The sequence below is a fragment of the Trichosurus vulpecula genome, chromosome 1, assembly GCF_011100635.1.
Source record: "Trichosurus vulpecula isolate mTriVul1 chromosome 1, mTriVul1.pri, whole genome shotgun sequence".
NCBI lineage: Eukaryota > Metazoa > Chordata > Mammalia > Diprotodontia > Phalangeridae > Trichosurus > Trichosurus vulpecula.
In genome coordinates, this window is record NC_050573.1 from 307,977,580 (window position 1) to 308,002,309 (window position 24,730).

The following is a 24,730-nucleotide window of genomic DNA, read 5'->3' on the forward strand; positions in this document are numbered from 1 at the left end:
GGGAGAGAGAGAAAGAGACAGAAATTTTTCAGGTTTAATTCTTAGAGTGTTCGGGTATTGAAAAGTAGTGGTACTCATAATGTTAAGTGTCAATTTGGGGACTGATTTGGGGAGGTAGATTTCACTGTCTTTTGGCTCCTCCCCTTAAATTAGACCAGCACTCCTCAGGTTAGTTCTTAAGAACCAGTTTCCGGGACTTTTTGGATCAGAATTGGATTTTGGTTTCTTACGAATACATGTGACATAACCTGGTTTATAACCTGATGTGTGTTCATATAGCTCCAACTAGACAGGACCTAGACACACCTTTTAGAGTAGAGCATTATCTCTTCACTCCCTGCAATTCCATGGTGTAGCTTATATTTACCTGCATACATGCAAATAATGCATATATAATTGTTGTACTGAGCTTACTAGTACAGAACTCTGTCTTACTTATATTTATGGTATTCCCAAATGAGAAAAATAGAAATACAATTTTCATTATAAGCGCAAAGAAGTTTGCCTTTGGCTAACGGAGCACCTGCTTTTTTTTTTCTTAAGACTATCCAAGTCTGTGCTGCTTGATTTTAAATTGCTCTTTTAAAACCAGTTTTAACAGCATTATATGCTTTGCGTCTAACAATTAGCCTAAAAAATCCTTTCAATTGATTCCATGGAAATATGATTATGTATAAAGTTTCTGTCTTGCATCAGTTTTTCCTTATCTATTAAAAGCTAGAAACAGTATTGTACAGAGTGCTGGAGTCAGGAAAATGTGGGTTCACATCTCACCTCTGACACTATTTGATGAAGCCAATCTCATTTCTCTGAGCCTCTTTAGAGAAAATGTCAGGATTGGCAAAGGGAACCCCCAACCTGACAGTCACAGATCCTTGCTTTATTGGTAGACCTGTTTAACTAGTGCTTGTTCATTCTCTTTCCCATTCTTTTTTATTGGATTTTCATTATTTGAAATGAGGAAAACAAATTCTTCTATTAACTTTGCTGACACAGTGGAAAGAACCTTGAAGTGGGATTTATAGAGACCCGGATCCTTCTGATGCAACTAATTTCCTATGTAATCCTGGACAAATCAGTTCACCTCTGTGGGTCTGAGTCTGGGTATCTGTGAAAGGAAAGGATTGGACCAGATGATCTATAAAGCCCTGTCTACCTCTGAAATTCTCTGATTATGCTGTAACATATTGCAGAAAATGTTTGGGTTTTACTGGATACTAATTCATGGTATTTCAGACCTCAAAAAAAAAAGTCTAGTCTGATTCCTTCATTTTGTAGACACCCAGACTTAGGCCCAGAGATGTGATGTCACTTATAACTGCTAATTAGTCAGTTACTCTGAACATTTACAGTTATTGATGGAGTGGGATCTGGTTTAGTTAACACTAAAGAAAATAAAACAGGAGAATATTACCCAATAATAGATGGTGGTTCTTGCAGTGGACACATTTAGGTTTTTTACAGTAGGTATAAAGTGGTTTTTTTTCCTATTTGTCTAACTTATCTTCTTCCTTTCTCTCACAATATTTGAATTCTTATTGTTTTTATGGAGTTTGGTTTTATTACTTCAAATTGAAAACTTAATCCTTGGCTGCTGTACTTTAAACAGTATTTGCATTTTGTATTTTTTTAGAATTGTTCTTTTTTTTTTGTTGAATTTTAAGGTATTGGGTGGTTTTTGGATAGAACCCAAGATTTTTTTAATAAAATAGGTATATGGAAATATTCATGATAGGTATGAGATAAGTATTGTATTTAGATGGTATTTGTGGGAATTGTAATTTGTTACAAATTTTGTTTCACTGAATTAAAGTAGATTTTAGAAAACATGAATGGAATTTTGTTTGTTTTAAGATTATTTGACCATTTTATGGGAGATTTTCCAAATTAATTTGACTTTATATTGTTTACATTATAATCATCCTACTTTGTTTTTCATTGCATTGTTGTATGTGTCTTCTTGCAGAAAGCAATAGACCTTGCTAGCAAAGCAGCCCAAGAAGATAAAGCAGGGAACTATGAAGAAGCCCTTCATCTATATCAAAATGCTGTACAGTATTTTATCCATGTAGTTAAATGTAAGATTTCACCAGTTAATCATTTTTCTTCTTTAACTTTTCTTAAAAACAAAAGAAAGATACTATAATACTTCAGGGATCTTCAATTTCATCATTGTGATTGCTCCCTCCATTAATGCATATCACAATCCCTCTATGCTTTTGCAGATGATCTTCAGGAGTTGCTATAACCAGATTTATGCATGTTTTATCATTCCTTTTACTCAGAAATCTTCACTAACTCTTGCCTATTAAGTAAAATTTAAACTTCTCTGCCTGACATCAGCAAGCTTCCATTCCATCACCCTTCCTTTCCAGACTTACCTCATGCTATTCTCCTCTCCAGCCAAAATGACTACTCATTGGCTTTCCCCTGTATAATATTAATTTTAGCTAACATAAAACTCTTTAAAAGTTAGCAAAGAAGCTCTTTGGCATAAGTTATCTTACTTTATTCTAACAGCAGTCTACTAAATAGGTATTCTATATGTAGTGTTTTCTTTATTTTACGGATAAGAAAAATTGTCAGAACTGATCTTTGGACCCCACATCTTTCCCTGGCTCCAGCTCTTAACATTCTTGGCTATACCTCACTGCCCTCAGCTTGCCCTATACTTTGTCTCCATGCCCTACTTTGTACTGTTTCTCATGCCTGGATTCTCCCCTACCCTGTCCTCATTCCTTATTTTATTCTTCTCCATGTTTTAAACCTCAATTTAGATGCTATCTCTTTCTTCCATGAAATCATATTTTATTCTCCCATCAATAATACTCTTTTACCCCTTAGAGATTACATATAGCACTTTTATCTATTTATTACACTAATATGTGTAATTGTATATTACAGTTATTTCTGTTTTGAAGTATGTTGTTATATCCCTCTTCCATGAAAGCAGGGATTGTATTTTATCTAAACTTTATATATCCTCAGAGCCCAGCTTAATGCTCTGCATGTTTTTTAATTGAATTGAATATCACCTGAGCCAATGTTGAGTACTCAAGCTTAGCTAACTTATACATCTACAATATAGTTTTGGGTTTGGTTTTTTTTTTTTTTTGGAGGGCGGATGGCAGGGCAATTGGGGTTAAGTGACTTGCCCAAGATCACACAGCTAGTAAGTGTGTCAAGTGTCTGAGGCCGCATTTGAACTCAGGTCCTCCTGACTCCAGGGCCGGTGCTCTACTCACTGTGCCACTTAGCTGCCCCCTACAATATAGTTTTTGATGTGTGAATGGTAGTGCTTTTAAGTTTAATGGAATTGATGTATATAATTTGTGAAAATTAAGATGCTAACTCAGATGAGTTTTATTATATGAACTTTTATATTTTTTCTAAGAATATTTGGAAATATGGCACCTATGTATTAAGAAGGAATTTCCTTCAAAAATAGGTGAAATAAGAACTTCACGAATTAAGACTTGTTAGTAAATGCCAGTTATTTGTAAATCCAACAAATGAGTATTTGTATTATGTAAACTTTTTAACTCCAGTTAAAGCTGATATATGAAAGATTAATTTTAATGTGTACTATTTTTTTCAGAAAGATTTTTTGTCTGGCCAGTTTAACGTACAGTATGTATTTCTGTCATTCACATTTCAGAATTTTACTGATATTTTGTTGTAAAAGTGATAGGTGTAAGATTTATCTTTAATACTTATAAAGTAATTGTTTGCTATCAGTAAAGATTTTAGGTATAAGAGAAATGGTTACTATCTCATGATTTTCATTTTTCTTATTCATAAGTGGTTTTATTGGGAACAGAGAGCTCTTGATTATCTGCTCTAAGTGGAGAAAAGTTATATATTGTGTAGACACTAGATAATTAAACTTATACACTTGATTTTTATACACATATTTTTATATATCATACGCAAACTCAGTCTCAGTGATTGAAGTACTCCATTGATGTCTTGAACCCATCTTTATTTTTTTAAGGGAAAAGACTTTAATTTATTAAAGTCTGATTTATTTATTGAATAAGGTAGAGACAGTCTCTCAGATACGAAAATGCTGTTTCATAATTTAAAAAGCACAATTGGATGGGTAGCTTGGATACAACATTGTTATCTCCAAGGTACTAAGTAAAAGCTCTGTACCACATTGGATAGATCCTTGAGGAAAAAAATGAACAAAAGTCACAAAGTAAAAGAGAAAAATATTTACAAGGATTGACATCTAAGCCATGGAGAGTGCCCACACCATTGAAATCCAGAATTCTTCCAAATATCAGAGCAGAAAACACAGGTAAATGTACATGTTAATCTGCTACTTAAGTCATTAACAAAGAATCTTTCTCTGTGTTTCTAATTAGATGAAGCACAAGGTGACAAAGCAAAGCAAAGTATCAGGGCAAAGTGTGGAGAATATCTTGATAGAGCCGAAAAACTAAAAGAATACCTGAAAAAGAAACAGAAAGCCCCACAGAAGCCAGTGAAAGAGGGACAGTCCAGCCCAACTGATGACAAGGGGTATGTCTTGTACACAGCTATTGAAACCTTTATTTTCTGAATTGAGTGCTCAAGATAAAAATTGTTTGTTTAAAACCATTAAAATCTTAGGTGGTGATAAAATAAAAATCTTCCCTAAATAAACTGGAGAAAAGGAGTGGTAGCTCTACAAATGGGTCCGTTAGTTTTCAAGCCCATGTTTTCTAGTAGTTGTCCTGGGACCAGTTTCCTCTGCTGTCATCACTGGTGAATAACCACTGGTCTTTATCTTTTAGTTGTTAAGTTCTAGTTTAAAAGATCAGTATTAATACTTATTGCCCATATTTCATTAATATTTCATTTCATCAGTATGATTATTATGTATCACTTGCAACAAAAATATAGACCTTGACATTACTATGCTAACTGATATATATTAAATTATTCACATTTGAACCCTTAAACTGCAAATAAATGAATTGTTGCTTGGCCCATCCTCACAGAAAAAAATAATAAACTTCACATTATAAGCTCCTCAAGGATGATAGAGACTATCATTTTTCTTTTTTAAAAGTTATTAGTACAACTTACTATTCCTTTTAAATATATAATAAAGTTATCATGGAACTTTTTTTTTCCTTTTCTTCCCCCTTCCTCCCTTCCCCTCCCCTGGATATGGCTATCATTAGACACAAAACTATGAATGTGTCTTATATATGCGTTATGTATGTTATATATATATTTTATATATATATATATATACACATACATATATATATATAAATAATATAATCCATACACATATAATTATTTTATACATACTACTTTTTATCAGTTCTTTCTGTGGATGCAGATAGAAACTAATTTTTCATCATTATTTCGTCCCCTGAATACATCATTATGCCATGTAGAGTTGGAGCTTAATAAATATTTTAATTGAATTTTTAAAAATAACTAATTTTTCCCATTAATTTTAGATTTTGCATTATATAAATGCAGAAGGCCTCCGATCATTTTTCATAAAGTGGCTTATGGCATATATGAATTTCTTGTTTTAAAAGTTAAAAGTCTTTAAAAGCTTTAAAATCTTAAAGTTTATTTTTAAGTAAATTGCAATTAGCGTACAACTACAGAAAAACACAAAAAGAAACAAAATATATTCTGATTCTTTTGCTCTCTTAAATTTAAAAAAATTAGAAAAATAAGCATCTTTTAGGAATAAGAATGAACAATTATTCTTTATATTTAAACCATAAAGGTAGACCTAACAACATTTTGAAACATTTTCAGAGGAAAGATTAAATACTTTCCTGATATTTTCCAACTGTAAAATTAATTGTATGTTTTAATATGTTTTAATAACTTTATAAAAAACTAAATTATTCTGAGTCAATAGTAAATTAGTGGTCTGTTAAGATAAATTAAGCAAAACAAAGTTGTTGTCTAATAAGCCACATGTGAAAGAAAGAATTTGGAGCTCTGGTTCATGGTTTCTTAAGTCTTTTTTTTCCATTCAAGACTCATCATTTGATATATATACATATATATAAAAATAGATTTGACATTTTAGTACTTAATCTCTTAACACAAAATGACAAATTACTTCCAGCATTTAGTGAATGATGTATGTATTTTGAAATTCCCCCCCTTAAAATTATAAACATCTAAAGTTTGAGCTTTCCACTTATTATTGATATATATCTTATATTCTATCAGTGAATGATCATTTGAATATATTTAATTCTTCTTATTAGGAATGACAGTGATGGGGATGGAGAATCAGATGATCCAGAAAAAAAGAAACTACAGAATCAACTTCAAGGTTCCTTTAGAATTCTCCCTTACATTTTGTTAACCTTTTAAAAATAAATTCATGATTAACTGGCCAGATTTAAATGATATATTTGAATGATATTCAAGAGTCAAAGTTCCTTAAATATTAATGAGATTATTGCTAAATAATCTGCAGCTGTTTTGATTTAGAACATTTAAAAAGGAGTCTCCCCCTCTGATAACTGTTGATGGGGCTTTTCATATGGTAGCAATTGCCTTTTTGTTTACCTATTTAACGATAAGCTTCTAGTTATTTTCTTCTTTATTTTCTGCCTTGACTTTGTAGTAGTAAAACTGAAAATCTGCCAGAGATCTCTAACTCTTATGTGGACATTAATGATGCAAGACTCAATCAGGTGGATTGGAAATATATACATCAAACATATTACTGCTGTGAAACAATGTACCTAGTAATTATAAATGAAACATTATGAGTCTTACTATTTTAGCAAACTATTAAGAGGAATAGATAAACCATTAATTGGGCAAAATGAACAAAAAAACTACTTAAATGCTTTTTGCGTGCTAAGCTCTGGGGATACAAATTAAAAAGCAACATAGTCCTTGCTATCAAGGACCTTACATTCTAATATGAGTAGGCAATGTGTATAGGAAGTTGCAGCAATTAGTCAGTTATGAAAGCCCAGTGGCAGAACAAATTAAAAATAATTTTATTCTGGTTATTGCCTTAGCTTCTTTTGTTGCAGTCTTATTCTTCTTAATCCTTACCTACTTTCATAAATAATTTGCAAGTAGTTTAACCATTTTATAAAATACCCACATATACTTTTCTCCTTAACCCTTCTTCATCTTACCCTCTACTCCTATAAAAATCTTTTAATTATCTTCTTAAATCTGTGATTCAGTCTTGACTGTCACTATCTGTGGGGTTTGCAAGACATTTTAACCTTCATGGCTTATTTTTTAAAATGAGAATAGTATTTGTTTTCTATATTCCAAAGACGTTTTGGGTGTAAATGTTACTTGAGCAGCTAGGTGGTGCAATGGATAGGGTGCCAGGCCTGGAATGAAGACTCATCTTCCTGAGTTCAGATCTGGCCTTGGACACTTATTAGCTGTATAATCCTGGGCAAGTCACCTAATCATGTTCGCCTCCATTTCTTTATCTGTAAAATGAGAGAGAGAAGGAAATGGCAAACCACTTTAGTATCTTTCCCAAGAAAACCCCAAATGGGGTTATGAAGAGTCGGACACATCTAAAAATCAATCGGCAACAAAATGGTACTTAGAAGCAAGTCACTCCAGTAATGATTATGCATTTTCTAAATATGCACAGTCAGTACCATCTGACATAGAATTTAATTATCCCATAATGTTAGAGAATGAAAGGACCTGAAAAGTCATCTATTCCAAACCCCTTTATTTTACATTTGGTGAAACTTCTCCGAAAGATTAAGTAGTTCTTTGAGAGTCTCACAGCTAGTGAACCAGGACTCAAACTTGGGTCTCCTGACTCCGAGTCTAGTGCTCTACCATGGCTTTATTTCAGTGATAAAAATTTTCCATTTCTTTGTTTTATGGTATTATTTCTCATGAAGAGAACAGAAAACGATGTTTTCACCTTTAGAAGAAATAGAAACTACATTTTCTTTTTTTTATGCCTTACCAATTAATATATTCTAGTCTAAGTTTTGCTTTTCTGGAAGAAAGTATTTTAAGCTACTGATTTAATAAATAACTTTATTTAGTTGGCATTTGAATGAAAATCAAATTTGAAAAGTAGGTAAAAAATTACTGATAACAGTTCTATGTTTTCCATCTTTTATTCATAGTCTGTATGTGGGTCTAACTTTTATAACAATCCTTCCCTTTAAAGAGAATGTTTTCTTTCTATTTCTCTTCCTTCCACAAAGCAGTATTTTAAATCCTTTTGCACTGGAAGTGATCTGGTAATTTTCTGTGTTTAAGGATGTCCCTTAAACCTAACCTCTTAGTGTCCTGGACAACTGTCTTAAGATTATAAATTGATTTGAGAACAGTTGCTGATCTGCTCTGGTATGGAGAATTTCTTACGCCTATGGTGCCGAACTCAAATAGAAAGGATCTCCTCAGGTCTCATATGATTTAGAAAACCACACATTAACGTCAGTCTTTTATTGTATTTTTATTTATTTAGTTAAGACATTGTCCATTTACATTTTACTGGGTAGCACTGGGAAGTTTGACACCTCTGCCTTACACCAGTGACTGGTCTGGACCAAAAAACTAAACCAAAACAAACCAAAAAAAACTTGTAGGTTATACTGCTTCTCTGATAAGTGCCTTGTAATCTTGTAAGCACTATAGAATTACAAGCTGCTATTATAATAATAACACTATCATACCTTTGATGAAACTGAGACACAGGGAGATTAAGTGACTTTCTCATTTACACGGGTAATTGTTGCCAAGTCAAGACAAAACCCAAGTTTCCTGACTCATAAGTCTAGTCTTCTTTCTACTTTGTCACATTATTTATCAAATAATATTTCTAACTTTTCTAGGTAGTTTTTTAATGCATACCTTCAGTATTTTCATTTCATACCGTACTGTCTCAGGAAATCTGTGATTTTGTAATTGTGTATATTCCTTTCACTGATGCAGGTTGCAGTCCCTATGACTTAAACAGCTTTTAAGATTTTCTGTGGTCAAAAAATACATCACCCTGCAGATAACCTGTTATGAGCTTCTCAGGATTTAGCTCTGATAGTCCTCAGCTGGCATTCCATCAAAGAGCTCATATGTCAAGCCTCCTCTCCTTGGTAAAATTACTAGAGTTTGCACTGAGACAGTTTATGTTCTAAGAGCCTCCGCACCAAAAGTGAGGCATCAGAGTAGTATTTTGGTGGAGGGTCGCAGGTTCATCAACTTTTAAATTAAACAATATCATAGTCTTTCTTAATTTGACTTAAAACATAATTCCTATTTTAGGTGCCATTGTTATGGAACGACCAAACGTAAAATGGAGTGATGTTGCTGGTCTTGAAGGAGCCAAGGAAGCTCTTAAAGAAGCTGTGATATTGCCCATTAAGTTTCCACATCTCTTTACAGGTGAGCTCACTGACTCATTTCTGTGAGTCAAATAAATAGTAGAGAGCAGTCCATTGAGGAAAAGCCTAATGAATCTTTGTGCTACAAAGCTGTATCTGAAGATGTCTGGTTAGCTTAAGAAGCTCACTTTAGCTTCAACTTCTTAGGAGAAGGAGAACATTTCGTCAGTTATAGTGATGCAGCCTGTCTAGGATGAGAAACAGGAAAATATTTTAGCAGCTTCTAATGTATCACATGGTCCTTAATAATAATCAACTTTTTTTTCCTGTACTAATAATGGGTTTGCAAAGAACAATATGCTCACCCTTTCCCCATTCCATTAATGCCCAAAAATGCAGATTTGCAAATCTGGCATTGAAATTTGAGTTTTACTATGTGCCGAGCTAATTCTTTTATATAGGGACGAAATCCGTGACTTTGCCAACATTATAACTGACTGAAACTTAAAAGCTTAGATGGTGCCATGTATAAAATTATACTATTTATAGCATGTATAAAATGAGCACTCAGTTAATGCTGTTACTAGTAGGAAGACCGTGTGCCAGCATGGCATTGATTTTCTTCTTCCACTGATGCTTGTGAGAATATTTAATATTTTATAAAGTATGAAGAACCTCTTCTCATAGAAATGTTAGACAAAACTACTTGGTGTGTGAAAAATGTAAAGTTACATTAGCATTGTGTTAGAATAATTATTATTTAGGATATGAAAATATAGCCCCTTTTTATGTTTATTCATCTTGTGGCTAACCTGAATTAGTGAAAGATTTTAATTAGGTATTTTCAAAATAATGTTATTACTTTCAGGTGCTATATAAACATTAACAAACTAATGGCTAACCAAGTGTTGTTAAGGAGTCTTGGCAGGGCCATTTTAGTAAACAAATAAATAAAAATATTTAGATTTATTCTTTGAATTTTTGGAAGGATTACTACTTAGTGTAGAAAGAAAACAATTGTTCTGTTAAATAGATCAAGGTTCCTGGCCCTTCCTTTGATTAACCCTAATTTGCTTAGCAAATCCTTTTACTTTTTTCTTTCTTTTTTAAATTATAAACTTGGAAAACTCTAAAAAAATGCTAATGAAATATGGAGATTTCCAGTTGTAGCACTAAAATTCAAACTATATTTAGATGAGAAAAACGTTAACAAAATAAAATAGTAACAATAAATGTTTGCTTCCAAATCATAGGATTTAGAGCTGGAAGAGATTATATAAGATCGTCTTTTCCAGACTCCTCATTTTGTAGCTAAAGAAATTTTAGGTCTTCTGACTTAAAATTCAACATTCTTTCCACTCTTCTTCACTGTTTGCTGAAAATTTATAAAGTCCTTTTGTGTTGGCCAGTTTTTTTAAAAAAAATTATTCATAATTGCTTTGTATCAGCTTATACAGGACTTTCCATATCTTTGTATTTATCATTTTTTACAGCATGATATTCTATCTCAGTATGTTATAATTTAACCATTCCTTGGTCACTGGGAATATTTTCCAGGTTTTTTAATATTAAAGATTAAGCAGTGACAAATATTTTCTGTGCAAATGGTTCTTCTTTTCCTCTTATTAACATCTTTAGAAAATAGTCCCAGAAAAGAGATCACTTTATCAAAAGCTATGATCAATATTATGATTCATTGCATATTTCCAAATTGTTTTTGATTTTTATTTCTTTAGTTATTACTGAAAATAAAAAACTTTCATGTAGTTATTAATTTTATTTCCTCCTTCAAAAAGTGTCCATATCTTTTGACTAGTTCTCCATTTGGGAAGTGAGGAGTGTTTCTCTCTCGTATGCCGTATACCTACATTCATACATATACACACGTGCAAACATTTAAATATATTTGTGTGTAAATATATTTATTTTAAAAATTAATCCTGGTTGTCATACTCTTTATCAGATTTATTTACCACAAATATTTTCCCCAGTTTTTTCTTTTCCTTGTATTTTAAAACTATCTTTTTCATGTGAGATCTTTTTAATCTTTATACAGCCATATGTGTTATTTGTAATAATTTATTTATTTGAGAATTTTCCCTTTTCCACAATTAAGATAAATACTTGTAATATCAATGATTTTTAATATATTTAGATAATTGATCAAGTTACAGCAGTATATTATGTCATGTGTGGCTCTAGACCCATTTTTTGTCATTTGGCTTTACAGCTTTCCTCAGTTTTGCAAATCCTTTACATAAATAACAATCTTGAATGAAGTTTTGATTTTGATTATTTGTGTTTTAAGTACTCATTTAACCCAGAAAAGCAAGTTGATAATTTTGACTTAAATAGTGAAGCAAACAGGAACAAAAATATTAATTTAGTAGTTTTTACATTAAGCAGTAAAGCTTGATTGAAAGCCTAAATTCCTAATTTCTACTGCCCCTCAAAGTGGCATCTAATATAATTATGTATTAAATAATAAGCCTAACTCTGGCTATACATAGCCTTCCTAGAAACTAGAGTTGACCAGAACCACTTGTGATTGAAATCATTGCAATATACTTATTAGGTAAATATTTTCCCCCTAAGAAGGGATATCTCTCTATTACACCTCAGTGAAATGTATTGCACTTGATGTTTGATCAGAAAGTGATTCACTAAACAACTTAAAGTAAGTAAGAATTATATCTATCTATAAAATCATGATGAAAGGAATATAAAAGATCTCCTACATAGAAAAATAAAAAGTGAAATAGTTCAAAGTTGTATCTATATAAGAGTGGTTTGACTCAGTGTTTTTACCCTGTGGCACCGCAGGGTCTCTGTCCCACTGGTCAAAAGTGGGTTTTTTGTTTGGTTTTTGGTATGAAAATGTATCCCATAGCATTGTTTGCTACCAGAGTTTAAATTTTAGTTAATGGATCTGTTATAATCCTGTATCAAAATTAGTAGTCTTGGAATTCCTATTTTAAACTTCTTTTCTGCTCTAAACTTTAGGTAAAAGAACCCCATGGAGGGGCATTCTTCTTTTTGGGCCACCTGGAACAGGGAAATCCTATTTGGCCAAAGCAGTTGCTACAGAAGCCAATAACTCAACATTTTTTTCAATATCTTCCTCTGACCTTGTCTCCAAGTGGCTAGGTGAAAGTGAAAAGTAAGTCATCAGCTAGAGTTTATTAAGACACTCCTTCATAATTCTCAAGGATTATCTGGTCATAATCACTATTATAAAATGCCATTCCTGCAAGAGTTCAGAAATTAATTATGCTTTCGCTAATTGCTTTTTGGAGTATTCACTTACATTATGTTTATTAAGTTAGATAATGAGTACTAAGGTGTTATAGAAGCACAATGCCTTTGAAGGGAAGAACATTTAAGTAATAAATTTATTTCTTTTGTTTAAGTTCCATGAGCTCTCTAATAAGGAACCATCTGCAGAAAAGTAGAACTTCTGTAATAGGACTCAGTCTTCGGTGATTCTGCTAAACTCTAGCTTCCTGGAAGAAAACAAGCTAGGAGAAAAATACTGTTTTATTTAATATAAAAACTAGCTACATATTATTGGTCCTATGATAATTATTTTTGTTTATTAATGAAAGTACTTGGAAATGTAGTGTTTGGAGAAAGCTGCATACAGCCATGACATTACTTTGATTAATGTCGTTTTATAATGATGCTATTAATCCATTATGGGTAAAGTGCCACTTTAATAGCACAAAACCCACTGTAAAATGATTCATTTGACCTGCCATTTGTAACTTAATCTTATAAATATGCCTCCTCTAATGCTCTCCCCAACATCATATTTTAATGAAACCAGTTAACGGTATCAGCTAGGCTTTAGATGGACATGGATTGATTAGCTTTTCAGTCTTCTCCAGACTGCGGATTACAGTTACCATTTTGAGAAGACTTTCCAACCTGTTACCTTCCTCCAGTGGCGCCTAGGTGTAATATCTGATCACAATTTTGAAGGGCCTGGAGTTGATATCATGTAAGGATTGGTTGAAGGAACTGGGCATGTTTAGCCTGGAGAAGAGAAGATTCAGGGAAGACAGCTCTCAGTAAAGTGCCTGGCACATACTATGCACATAACCCAGTAAATGTTTATTTAATATGGTGACTGTCTTCAAGTATTCAAGGGACTGTCATGTGGAGGAATAATAGGATATGTTCTCTTTGGCCCCAGCAGAAAGAACCAGGAACAATGGATGGAAATATCTAAGATTGCAATGTAGACCTTGGTATCAGAGCTGGACAAATACGTGGGTATGTTATAGGAGGGATTCCTTTTCTGTGTGGGTTGAACTAGATATTCACTAAGGTCCCTTCCAGTTCTCAGGTTAGGTGATACTAAGTGGATACACTACTAGAGGAACTGAATCAGGTCTTGACATTTTTGCAATGGAGCATTTATTAAGTGCTCACAATATGCCAAGCTTGGTGCTAAGTGCTATAAGTAAGCAAGATAGTCCGTGCCCTGAAGGAGCTTACTTTGAAATGGGGTGAGGCAGGGCAGCGATGCCCAGTGAATTGTCAAGGAGAGGGAAAGGAAGTCAGGAGAATGGAATCAGGATTGCAGAGGAGCATCGTTGGAGCCAACCTGAGATATAGTCCAGCAAGATGGTCACTAGAAAGTGGAGCCTCAGGACATAGATTTTTTCCAGGGTGGCAAAGTGATCAGCAAGTAGGAGGAAAAGAGGGCTGGAGAGTAGAAGTCAGGAGTGAAACTGGAAATGAAATCAGAAGACAAAACGAAGTTGCAGTTAAATAGTTCATTCTTGGAAAGTTAATGAAATGAGTTGGTTTTATCCTATGTTCAAAACCACTGCTCTTTATATCATACTCCATATCTGTTCTCCATCATGCTGCCTCTGCTACATGACAGCTCTTCAAAGAAGACCCCTGAGTTGAAGTAGCTACTGAGCCACATGTTGAACCATCCACGTTGAAATGGGCAGCAGAAGCAATGAGGAAAAAAGCAGAACAGGAATTGAAACAGAATCAAAACAGTGTGAAGGAAAAGCAGTGAAAACTCACAACAGCAAAAAGAGCAGAGGAGCTAGAAGAAGCAAAGGGGGAAACCAGTATGATCTTTGTCCATTCTCCTTGATACTGTTCACCTTTGCCCTAAGTAAAACCTCCACTTTCTTATCTGAGCATTCCATAAGAAAGTGAGGCAGATTCTAGACGTGCTTCCAGGACTATACGAGGGAGTACCTCATGCCATCCCCATCCCTGAAGCAGATGCTATAATAAGGCCTAAATCTGCTTCTTTGAAACTTATATTCAGTCGACCTAGGTCTGCTTTCTAGGGTCAAGGAGAGCCTTTCTTCCACATGATAGATAGTCTTCAAACCCTCGATAGTTATCACACGCTCACTAAGTCTTTTCTTCAGGCTAAACATCCCCAGTTCTCTCAGTAGTCGTCTTGTTGCACTATCATGAGACTCTTCTCCATTTTTTTTTTTGCTATCCTCTAGGCACTTTTCCAGACTATTGGTCTAAAACGGAATGCCCAAAACCAAATGCATAGTCCAGATGGGATCTGATCAGGGCGGAATGCAGTAGGGCAATCTTGCATTGTTCTAGACCCTTTACCTCTCTCTTAATGAAAGCTAAAATTGCAGTAGTTCATTTGATTGCCATGTCACACTATTTACTAGTTAAACTTGGAGTAACTAAAACCCACAGATAATTGTTGTATGTTATCTAGCCCTCTTCCCTGTTCTTATCTTTGTGAAATTGAACTTTTGTTCTCATATGTAGAACTTTAAGTTAATCCTTTTGAATTCTGTGAAAATATTTTTGGATTCTGTAATCTGTAATATTATCAGTCCTGTCCAGCTTGGTGTCATCTGCAGACTTGATAAGTGTATCATCTTGTACCTTTGTCCAAGTCATTGATAAAAATGTTAAGCAGCATAGAGCCAAGGACAGATCCTTGGGTCACCACTCCACTAGAGTACTCTTTCTAGGCTGAAATTGATTCATCAATAACTATTTAGGGGTATGGTCATTCAACCAGTTCTGAGTCCATGAATCCAAATCTACTCAAGACAGATGTAATAGCCATTTAGTATCCCAAATACAGTGTTCTCAGTATTTATAATTATATATTTGAGACACTGTATATCCTCATGTACCTTCTGAATAATCTAAGATGAAATTACAGTTTTTAATATTAAAAGTATTCTATTCTAATTTTTTAAATTAGCAGTTCATATGTGCTATATGTGTCACAGAATCCTACAGTTAGAAAAGACTCAGAAGTTTTCTAGAATCCATAATCAGAAGGGTTTTGAGAAGTTGAACCTATACCTGAAAAGAAATTCTTATTGTATGCCTGACAATTACTTGAACACCCTTAGCAATGGGGAGACTACCTCCTGAGGTAGCCTATTAACAGTGTTAGGTATCTCTAATTGTTAGAAAATTTTTTCCTTCTATTAAGCCAGTATGGTGTCAGTAAGCTAAATGGAGCATGCTGTTCCCCAGACATTCTTAGGGATTGACTGCTTTTGGTTTCAGTCCTGAGCAGCAGGTTTAGAGACACGTCACCTCCTCATTACTGTGGTTTTTTTACTCTTATTTAACTCCATTTAACCAGAGAATTATGAAGTTTTAATTGATCCCTATCTAATGCCTAGGAATATTTTCTTGGGTGGTTTAGGACCAAACTTGTTATGTAAAATCTATAGAGTCCAAATGAAACCATATTTATAAATTATGAGATTTATTAGAAGCTATAGCATTTGTTATTACTACTGGTACTTACTATAATAGGTCCTGCCTCTTACTGCTATTAGTTATTTCCTCACATCTTTAAAGTTCCGTGAGGTAGAACAGAAAGAAGCTGTGTGAAAGATGCGAGCCTTGTGGCCTCTGTTTAGCAACTGTAGAAGCTTAGGCCGTCTACAAGAAAGCACTCCCTCTCCAACGTTTTTTTTTAAGAAACAGTGCTCTTTGTTATATCAGTATTTTGCCTTTTGTTTCTTCAAACCTGTAGACAGTCCTCACATGTAGACATTAGAATAGGGCCTGGACCTGTGATCTCAGATTCATTTCCTCACCTCTTAGGTGAGGAACATCCTTCATCCAATTCAGGTTGGCAACATCTGTGCAATTTTTAGTCTTAAGAGAGTATCTTAGTACCCTGAGAGGTTCATTGACTTGCCCATGGTCACATAGCCAGCATGTGTCCTAGATGGGACTTGAACTCATATCTTCCTTACCTGAGGCTGGCTTTCTATCCACCGCAGCACTCTGCTTCTCCATACATCAGGGACACCCAGACTCTTTTCAGTGGCTAAATGAATGCCATTGGGAGTGGTATAGAAGGTGGTTGTGACTTTTTTTAAAAGAACATTTTGGTAGGTAAAATGTAGTCCCTGCCGCTGGAGAGACTGAGGCTGGTGAATCGCTTGAGTTCAGCAGTTCTGTGGTGCAGTAGGGCTAAAGCAGATTGGACATCCCACTAAATCTGATACTAATAAGGAAGTCCCCCTCCAGGGGCCCATTGGCAGTGGGCTCTGATCCATGAGTGCCAGCTGCACTTGGAGATTTGGTGAGGTAGAGATCTAGTCTCCTCCAAAACAAAAGCAAATAAAACACATGACATTTTTGAACTTGTGCATGGCCTTATTCTGGGATAGACTTTTTTTTTAAAAATTAACTCTATCTGTACATCTTAGTTTCCATTTGGTGCTAAGAATCTCCAGTGTGAAGGTGACATTAGATTTGCATAGTAAAGTCAGCAAGTATTTATTAAATGGTTGCTATGTGCCAGGTACTGTGCTAAGCACTGGAGAATACAGATTTGCACAGAAGCAGTCCCTGCCCTCAAGGAGCTTATGTGAAAGACAGCCAACACATAAAAGGAAGCTGGAAAGTAGGGATCCAGACACGGTAGAGAAAGTCCTATTGAGATAAGTCTAGAGAGGAGTGAAGATAAAAATATTTGCAATGCTACAACTCTTTTAAAATACTTAGATTTTTCTGGTAAAACATGCAAACTTACATATCAGGCATTTAATGCCTGTGAGCAAAACCTGTTTTGACTTCTACCGACCTTAAAAGGTCACAGTGGGAGAAGAACTTAGACTGCAATGGAGATATCTCTATAATGAAATACTCTATTAAAAAAAGTCTAAAATTGTAAAACAGATAGCTTAGGGGCTAATTCTTGACTAGATAACCTGCTCAGGATTTCTTATCATATACTCCTTATTAAAGGCAGTAGAGTATAAAAACTTAACACTAAATTAAACTACTATTAACTTAAAATTCAGTCAGAGTGAACAGTAAAGGTTTTTGGTTATTACTTTATAAATCAGTGGAGAAATGTGATTTGATGTACACAAAATTTTCCAAGAAATATTTATTGTGGGAAGTAAGGTACATTATATTTCTATACGTGAGTATATGCATGTCTGCATACTCAAGTACCGTAACCCAGCAGCCTTTTCTTTGTTACGTCCAGGAAGATTACTTGAGTTGGTATAAGAAAAAGGCTGTTCCTCTCCTTCCCTTTTTCCCTAAGTCCTAACTCCCCTCATTAAAAAAAGCAACAACAACAACAAACTGGGGCAGCTGGGTGGCACAGAGAGTAGAGCACTGGCCCTGGAGTCAGGAGGACCTGAGTTCAAATCCAGCCTCGGACACTTGACATGTTTACTAGCCATGTGACCTTGAGCAAGTCACTTAACCCCAATTGCCCTGCCTTCCCCCTTCCCAAAAGAAAAAAAAAACAGCAATGGCAAATCTTTAGCATAGAGATCTTGGCAGAGATAATTTTTATAACATTTGCAAACAGTAGTCTTAACGGTTTTTTAAAAATAATTTATAGTAAATGAGAACCTGAGTTGTACTTTAGCCTGCCATAAAAACTGAATAACTTTTATTTGTAGATAATTAGCTTAATTTTTCTCTTTAGGGATCTTTCTGAAGCTTAGGTAAAGTCCAGCCATCATCTCCATAGTAACCAGTTATTAAAAATATAGATGGAAATAGTCCTTTCCTTGCAGAGGGCAGAGAGCATTACATATACTGTCAGACTTGACTAATGTGTTAGTTTTGCTGAATTACTTTTTTCCTTTCAGTCTATATTTAAGAGATGGTTTGCTGGGAAAGGAATATATTCAGAAAAGAATGTTATATAAAATCAAAAGATATCAACAAAGATGGACTAGCAAATTACTCAGGGTCCAATCATTTAACAAACATGCCAAAACTTATACATACAAGTATATGAGTATTGTCTTCATCCCTGTATTCATTTTGGGAGGATATATACTCAATCTAAAAATGCTACTATGAATCAAAATATTTTTGGAACTCCTTTTGGAATTTTCTTCAGATTCTGTGGCACATTCTTTTGAATATCCTTGGAAGCTCTGTCTTTGAGGGTGGATTTGATGCCCAGAAACAAATAGAAGTCATTCATATCCAAGTGTGGAGAATAAAAATGGGTGATCAGGCTGGCAAAGCAGTTTGGGGAGGCAAAACTGAGGTACCACTATGAAGTAATGATTAGACTGGTATCTCCAATTAACTTATGACTGGTTCTGAAGACAACTCCAGAAATAGCTGGAGAAATGGCAGTAGTGCCAGTTATATCCAACTACTTTAATGTAGATGTATACTCATTTACATGGCACTTTTTTCATGTAAAAAGTTTGTTTATAAATAGTACTGTTACATTAGTCACAACTTACATGTTAATAGCACATTTCTCCCTAGAAAATGACAGAAGAGAAACTAAAGTATTTGTATACAAAGTGTAATTGTAAGAGAAGTGGGTCTAAACAGAGATAGGATGAAAAAGGGCTTTTCTTTTTTAGTGGAGTTGCCCAGCCAAATCTCCTAAGGGTCAGCAGATTTTATAATGAGAAATATTATTCAAAATCATGAAGATTGTTAGCTCGTACTTCAGAGATCTTGGCAAGGGATGGGAAGAATTGTAGAGTTTAGGATTTTTCCAAACAGTGTATTTATAGTAACACCAAAGATTGTTTTTGTCTCCTAATTTTATTATGTGACACATCTACATCAAAAAGAGTCCTTGATTTGGAATCAGATGGCCTGATTTCCAATGCCAGCTCTACCACCTGAAACATCGGTGACCTGGGGCGAATCATTTAACTTCAAGTTTCTGTTTCTTCATTGTAAGGAGAAGAGATTAGAGTAGATTATATACCTTCCAAAAATCTGTAATGCTATGAACATTGTGATAATTTGAATAATCTTTTTTTTTCCTTTAAAGGGCAAGCTGTTAACAAAAACTCTTTGTATTGTTACACTGTCCTTAACCACAAGTAGCAAGACTTACTTTGTGTAAAACAGACTGACAGAAAACCCAGTATTTTTCTATTATATCAGCTTTGTTTGTGTAATACCTAGTATTGTAGGACCAGGTCAAATTAACTAGCAGATCTTCTTTGGACAGAATACTACTGCAGACAAGAATATCTTCCCTTGTTAGTTTTGTAAAAGTTTAATTTTATTGCTTATGCCTTTATCCATAGTTGTTCTTTTGTCACCATAGGAAAAAAATGGAAAAAAGTGAAAGTTTTGTGATAAATATTACTTAGCTCCTATAATGATTTTGAGGTCAGGCGTTCTTTCGTTTTTGTCTTCTCTATCCCTGGTGCACATGGACACTTATCAATTCATGTTGAGTGAATGAAAGTCAAGGAGGCAGCATGGTGCAGTGGGCAGAGAACTTGCCTTGAAGTCAGGAAGATAGGGATTCAAGTCTTGTTTCCGGCACACCTTAGCTATGTGACCCTGAGCAAGTCTCTTAACATCTTAGTGCCCTAGGCAACTTTCTAAGACTGAATTAGAGATGAGTTGCCAGTCTACATTGTTGGAGGGAGTCTCCCCTCCTCAAATTCCATATGCCCAGTGAACTCATGGTCCAAGACCCATCCACCCTCACCTCAAAACACAAAGTCAGATATGAGGAGAGAAGTACTTTGTCTTTGATCAGTAATAGATATTCAGAGAAATGAAATAACGGGGATATTTTCATTGTTAAGTAAACCACTTTTTAGAACATCTTAAGTCATTGAAGGGAAGGGAAAGTGAAGGGAATAAGCATTTCTACAGTCCCTACAATGTGTCAGGTGCTAAGGTCTTTTTACATATACTATCTTATTTGATCCTCAGCTGAAAGGTGGGTGCTAGTATTATTCCCATTTTATAGTTGAGGAACCTGAAGCAAACAAGTTCAGTGATTTTCCTTGGGTCACACAGCTAATTAAGTGTCTGAGACTTTGAACTCAAGTCTTCCTGACTCCAGGCCCGGCACTCTTTAACGAGTGGGCCACCAGCTACCTCTGAAATCTTGCTTATTTTTTCAGATTGCCCCTTCGACCTATGTTCTTTATTTTTCTTTGTTGGTTTTTTTTGCCCCTCCTTTCTCCCGAAGAACAAATATCAAAATTAGTGCCTATCTTACTAAATTGGAAAGTGAAATGTCTGTCATGTTAAAGACTCTTCCCTTTCTGGAGATGTTTATATTTCTTGTGCCTTTTCTTGAAAAAGTGTTACAAACTTTAAAATAATTTCTCCTTAAAATAAAGAGTTCCATTTTCCATTATTATATGGTTTTAGCATTATTTCCATTAATATCTTTTAATTAAAATTATAAAATTAAATTGAAAATATTTGTTTGTTTTCAGGCTAGTTAAAAATTTATTCCAGCTCGCCAGAGAGAACAAGCCTTCCATTATCTTCATTGATGAAATTGATTCTCTGTGTGGCTCTAGAAGTGAAAATGAAAGTGAAGCTGCCCGGCGAATTAAAACAGAATTCCTTGTTCAAATGCAAGGTAGGATTACTTATTTAAATAACTCAGTAGTAAGATGATTAATCAGTTTGTGGCATACTGTGAGCATGGTAAGAAATAAAATCTTTCATAATATGTATTTATTTTGTTGTAAAGTATATGTTATAAATGTTAAATTGTCCACAGCTTACTGGAAGATTCAGGTTAAGAGGCTATTTGCACAACCATTTTAAGTAATATAGATATGTTCCATTAAAAACAATTTCATCTTCAGCAATTAAACTAATCAGGGAGTAGTTTTAAAGAAAAGAAAGTTGACATAAGAACTACATAAATCATCTCCAAAGTACTATTTCCTAGGCATAACATTCGTATACATATAGGTATGATTTAGAGGAACAGTGAAATAAGAAGTTATTGAATATAATCTTTATTTTGGTGTAGGGGTTGGTGTGGACAATGATGGAATTTTGGTACTGGGAGCTACAAATATACCCTGGGTTCTGGATTCTGCTATCAGGCGAAGGTATTGTAATCATCCTGCTTTTCTTTTTCTTTTCTTTTTTTTTTTTTTAAGATGATGGATCAGAGTTTATTATGCTTTGTTGGGGGAAAAAATCAGAGGTAGCAATCATAATTTCAGACAGAGTAAAAGCAGAATAAAAAAAAGATAATCATGAAAGCTACGTTTTGCTAAAAGGTACCATAAACAATGAAGTAAGATACTCAATAGATATGCCCCAAATGATGGAGCACCCAAATTCTTTTTTTTTTTTTGAGAAGAATTATGTCCAATGGAATGAATCATGAGAAAGAAGAGACAGAACCAAAAAAAAAAAGAGAAACCACAACCCAACAACAAATGCAAAAGAGAGGAAAAAAAGGCGAGCATGAAGTGTGCCTCGATCTGCATTCATACTTCATAGTTATTTTTCTGGATGTAGATAGCACTCTCCATCGTGAGTCCTTTGGATATTGTGTTGCTGAGAAGAGCAAAGTCTGTCAGGGTTAGTCCTCACAGAATCTATATATCTGTGGTTGTGTATAATGTACTCCTGGCTCTGCTCCGCTCACTCAGCATTATGTCGTGTAGGTTTTTCCAGGTTGTTATGAAGTCCGTATCATCCCCAATTTATGGCACAATAGTATTCCGTTACCTTCATATACCACAGCTTGTTCAGCCATTCCCCAATTGATGGGCATCCCTTTGATTTCCAATTCTTAGCTACTACAAAAAGAGCCGCTATAAATATTTTTGTACATATGGGTCCTTTTCTCACTTGTGTGATCTCTTTGGGATACAACCCTAGGGTATTGCTGGGTCAAAGGGTATGAACATTTTTATAGCCCTTTGGGCATAGTTCCAAATTGCTCTCCAAAATGGCTGGATCAGTTCACAACTCCACCAGCAATGTAACAATGTTCCAATTTTCCCACATCCTCTCCAGCATTTATCATTTTCCTGTTTTGTTATTTTAGCCAATCTGACAGGAGAGAGATGGTATCTAAGAGTTGTTTTGATTTGCATTTCTCTAGTCAGTAGTTATTTCTAGCATTTTTTCATATGCCTATAGGTATCTTTAATTTCTTCCTCTGAAAACTGTCTGTTCATATCCTTTGACCATTTCTCAATTGGGGAATGACTTGTATTCCTATATATTTGGTTCAGTTCCCTGTATATTTTGGAAATGAGGCCTTTATCAGCGACACTAGTTGTAAAGATTTTCTCCCAATTTTCTGCCTCCCTCCTAATCTTTGTTGCATTGGCTTTTTTTTGTACAAAAACATTTCAATTTAACATAATCAAAATTATCCATTTTGCATTTTGTAATGCTCTCCATCTCTTGTTGGGTCATGAATTCTTTTCTTTTCCGTAAATCTGATAGGTAAACTATTCCTTGCTCTCCCAAGTTGCTTATAGTTTCAGCCTTTATTCCTAAATCATGAACCCATTTTGACTTTATTTCGGTATATGGAGTAAGATATTGGTCTATGCCCAGTTTCTGCCTTACCGTTTTCCAATTTTCCCAGCAGTTTTTGTGAAATAGTGAATTCTTAGCCCAGAAGCTGGCCTCTTTGGGTTTATCAAAGAGGAGATTGCTATAGTTGTTGACTTCTCCATCTTGTGTACCTATCCTATTCCACTGATCCACAACTCTGTTTCTTAGCCAGTACCAGGTAGTTTTGATGACTGCTGCTCTATAGTACAGTTTAATATCTGGTATAGCTAGGCCACCTTCTCTGGCATTTCTTTTCATTAATACCCTAGATATTCTAGACCTCTTGTTCTTCCAGATGAATTTTGTTATTATTTTATCCAGCTCTGTAAAATAATTTTTTGGTAGTTCAATTGGTATGGCACTGAATAGATAGATTAATTTAGGTAAAATTGTCATTTTTATTATTATTAGCTCAGCCTAACCATGAGCAACTGATATTATTCCATTTATTTAGATCTTACTTTATTCGTGTGGAAAGTGTTTCATAATTATGTTCATATAGCCCCTGGGTTTGTCTTGGCAGATAAACTCCCAGTGAAACTGCTTTTCGCTAAAGATGGAACCACCACATAATAATATCCCTTTCTTTGTAATGAGAGACAGAATATCAGATCATTATGTTTTGCAAGACTGCAGTTCCTGCATGCTCATCTGCGTTTTCATGTACTGGAAGCTTTCATTGCTTAATGTTCACCGCATAGTATTATTAATTAAATTTAGTAAAACATGTATTTGCCTTTCTTTGAATATCTAGTGCTTAGTTAGCACAGTGTCTGGCATGTAGTAAGTGCTTAATAAATGTTTGTTGACTCACTGACAAGGTAAACATGCCATAGACTAGAGTTTTATAGATGCACCTTAATTGGCATTTTATTTTCTGTCATGGGCTTTTCTAGAATTGTCTTTTCTTATATATATATTTTTTACAAGAACAGTAGAAAACAAATTGTGTTAGTTTCCAAATAGGAAAAAAAGGTTATTTCTCTAACTTAAATTGAACCATGAGTCTTCAGGTGTGGCAGGAAAATATATACTCTGCCACTTTCTTTTTCACTTGACAATATTCCTGTCTGTTCATTCTACATTGCCTAATGTAAACCTACATTTTCTTCGCATTCATCCAATTCATTCAGCAGGAAACCTGGCAAAAATGGATAAATATAGGCTGTATTTGAAAAGCACAGTCTAATTCTGAATGAATATTTAAGATCAGTGGAGTGATTTTGAACTTCACAACTTTCAAAAAAATCCCAAACCACCAACTCATCCGCCAAATATTCTCAATTATAAATAGCCAAATAAAGCTTATCTTTACATGGTACTTTAAGGTTTACAGATTTTTTTTTGCAGCTGGCACTAGTGTTAGATTAAATTCGTAAATGTGTAGTAGCTTTTGTTGTGTTATATCCCTGCAAGTGCCAACTCTCCCACATTCTGCTTGTGTGACCCTGGACAAATTACCTACCCTCTTCCTCCCTGGGTGACTCCCTAAACTTTAAGTTGCAGAGAAGTTGTCAAATTTACATTGGTAGCATTGGTTAGTATTTCTTAAAGGTCCCTACACGGATGAAATCATAGCTCTGGGGGGAAAATAGCTGGGTTTTTTTTTTGAAGCACCTTACATA

At 34.5% G+C, this 24,730-nt stretch overlaps 1 protein-coding gene across 1 annotated transcript in view; it reads left to right on the plus strand.

The window, feature by feature from the left end:
- VPS4B (vacuolar protein sorting 4 homolog B) overlaps positions 1–24,730 on the plus strand; it is a 37,895-nt gene that overhangs the window by 1,130 nt on the left and 12,035 nt on the right. Inside the window, exons 2-8 of the mRNA XM_036737801.1 lie at positions 1,967–2,078; positions 4,371–4,527; positions 6,240–6,307; positions 9,250–9,369; positions 12,312–12,468; positions 20,999–21,147; positions 21,550–21,631. Coding sequence (XP_036593696.1) covers positions 1,967–2,078; positions 4,371–4,527; positions 6,240–6,307; positions 9,250–9,369; positions 12,312–12,468; positions 20,999–21,147; positions 21,550–21,631 — 845 coding nt within the window. The remainder of the gene's footprint in view (positions 1–1,966; positions 2,079–4,370; positions 4,528–6,239; positions 6,308–9,249; positions 9,370–12,311; positions 12,469–20,998; positions 21,148–21,549; positions 21,632–24,730) is intronic.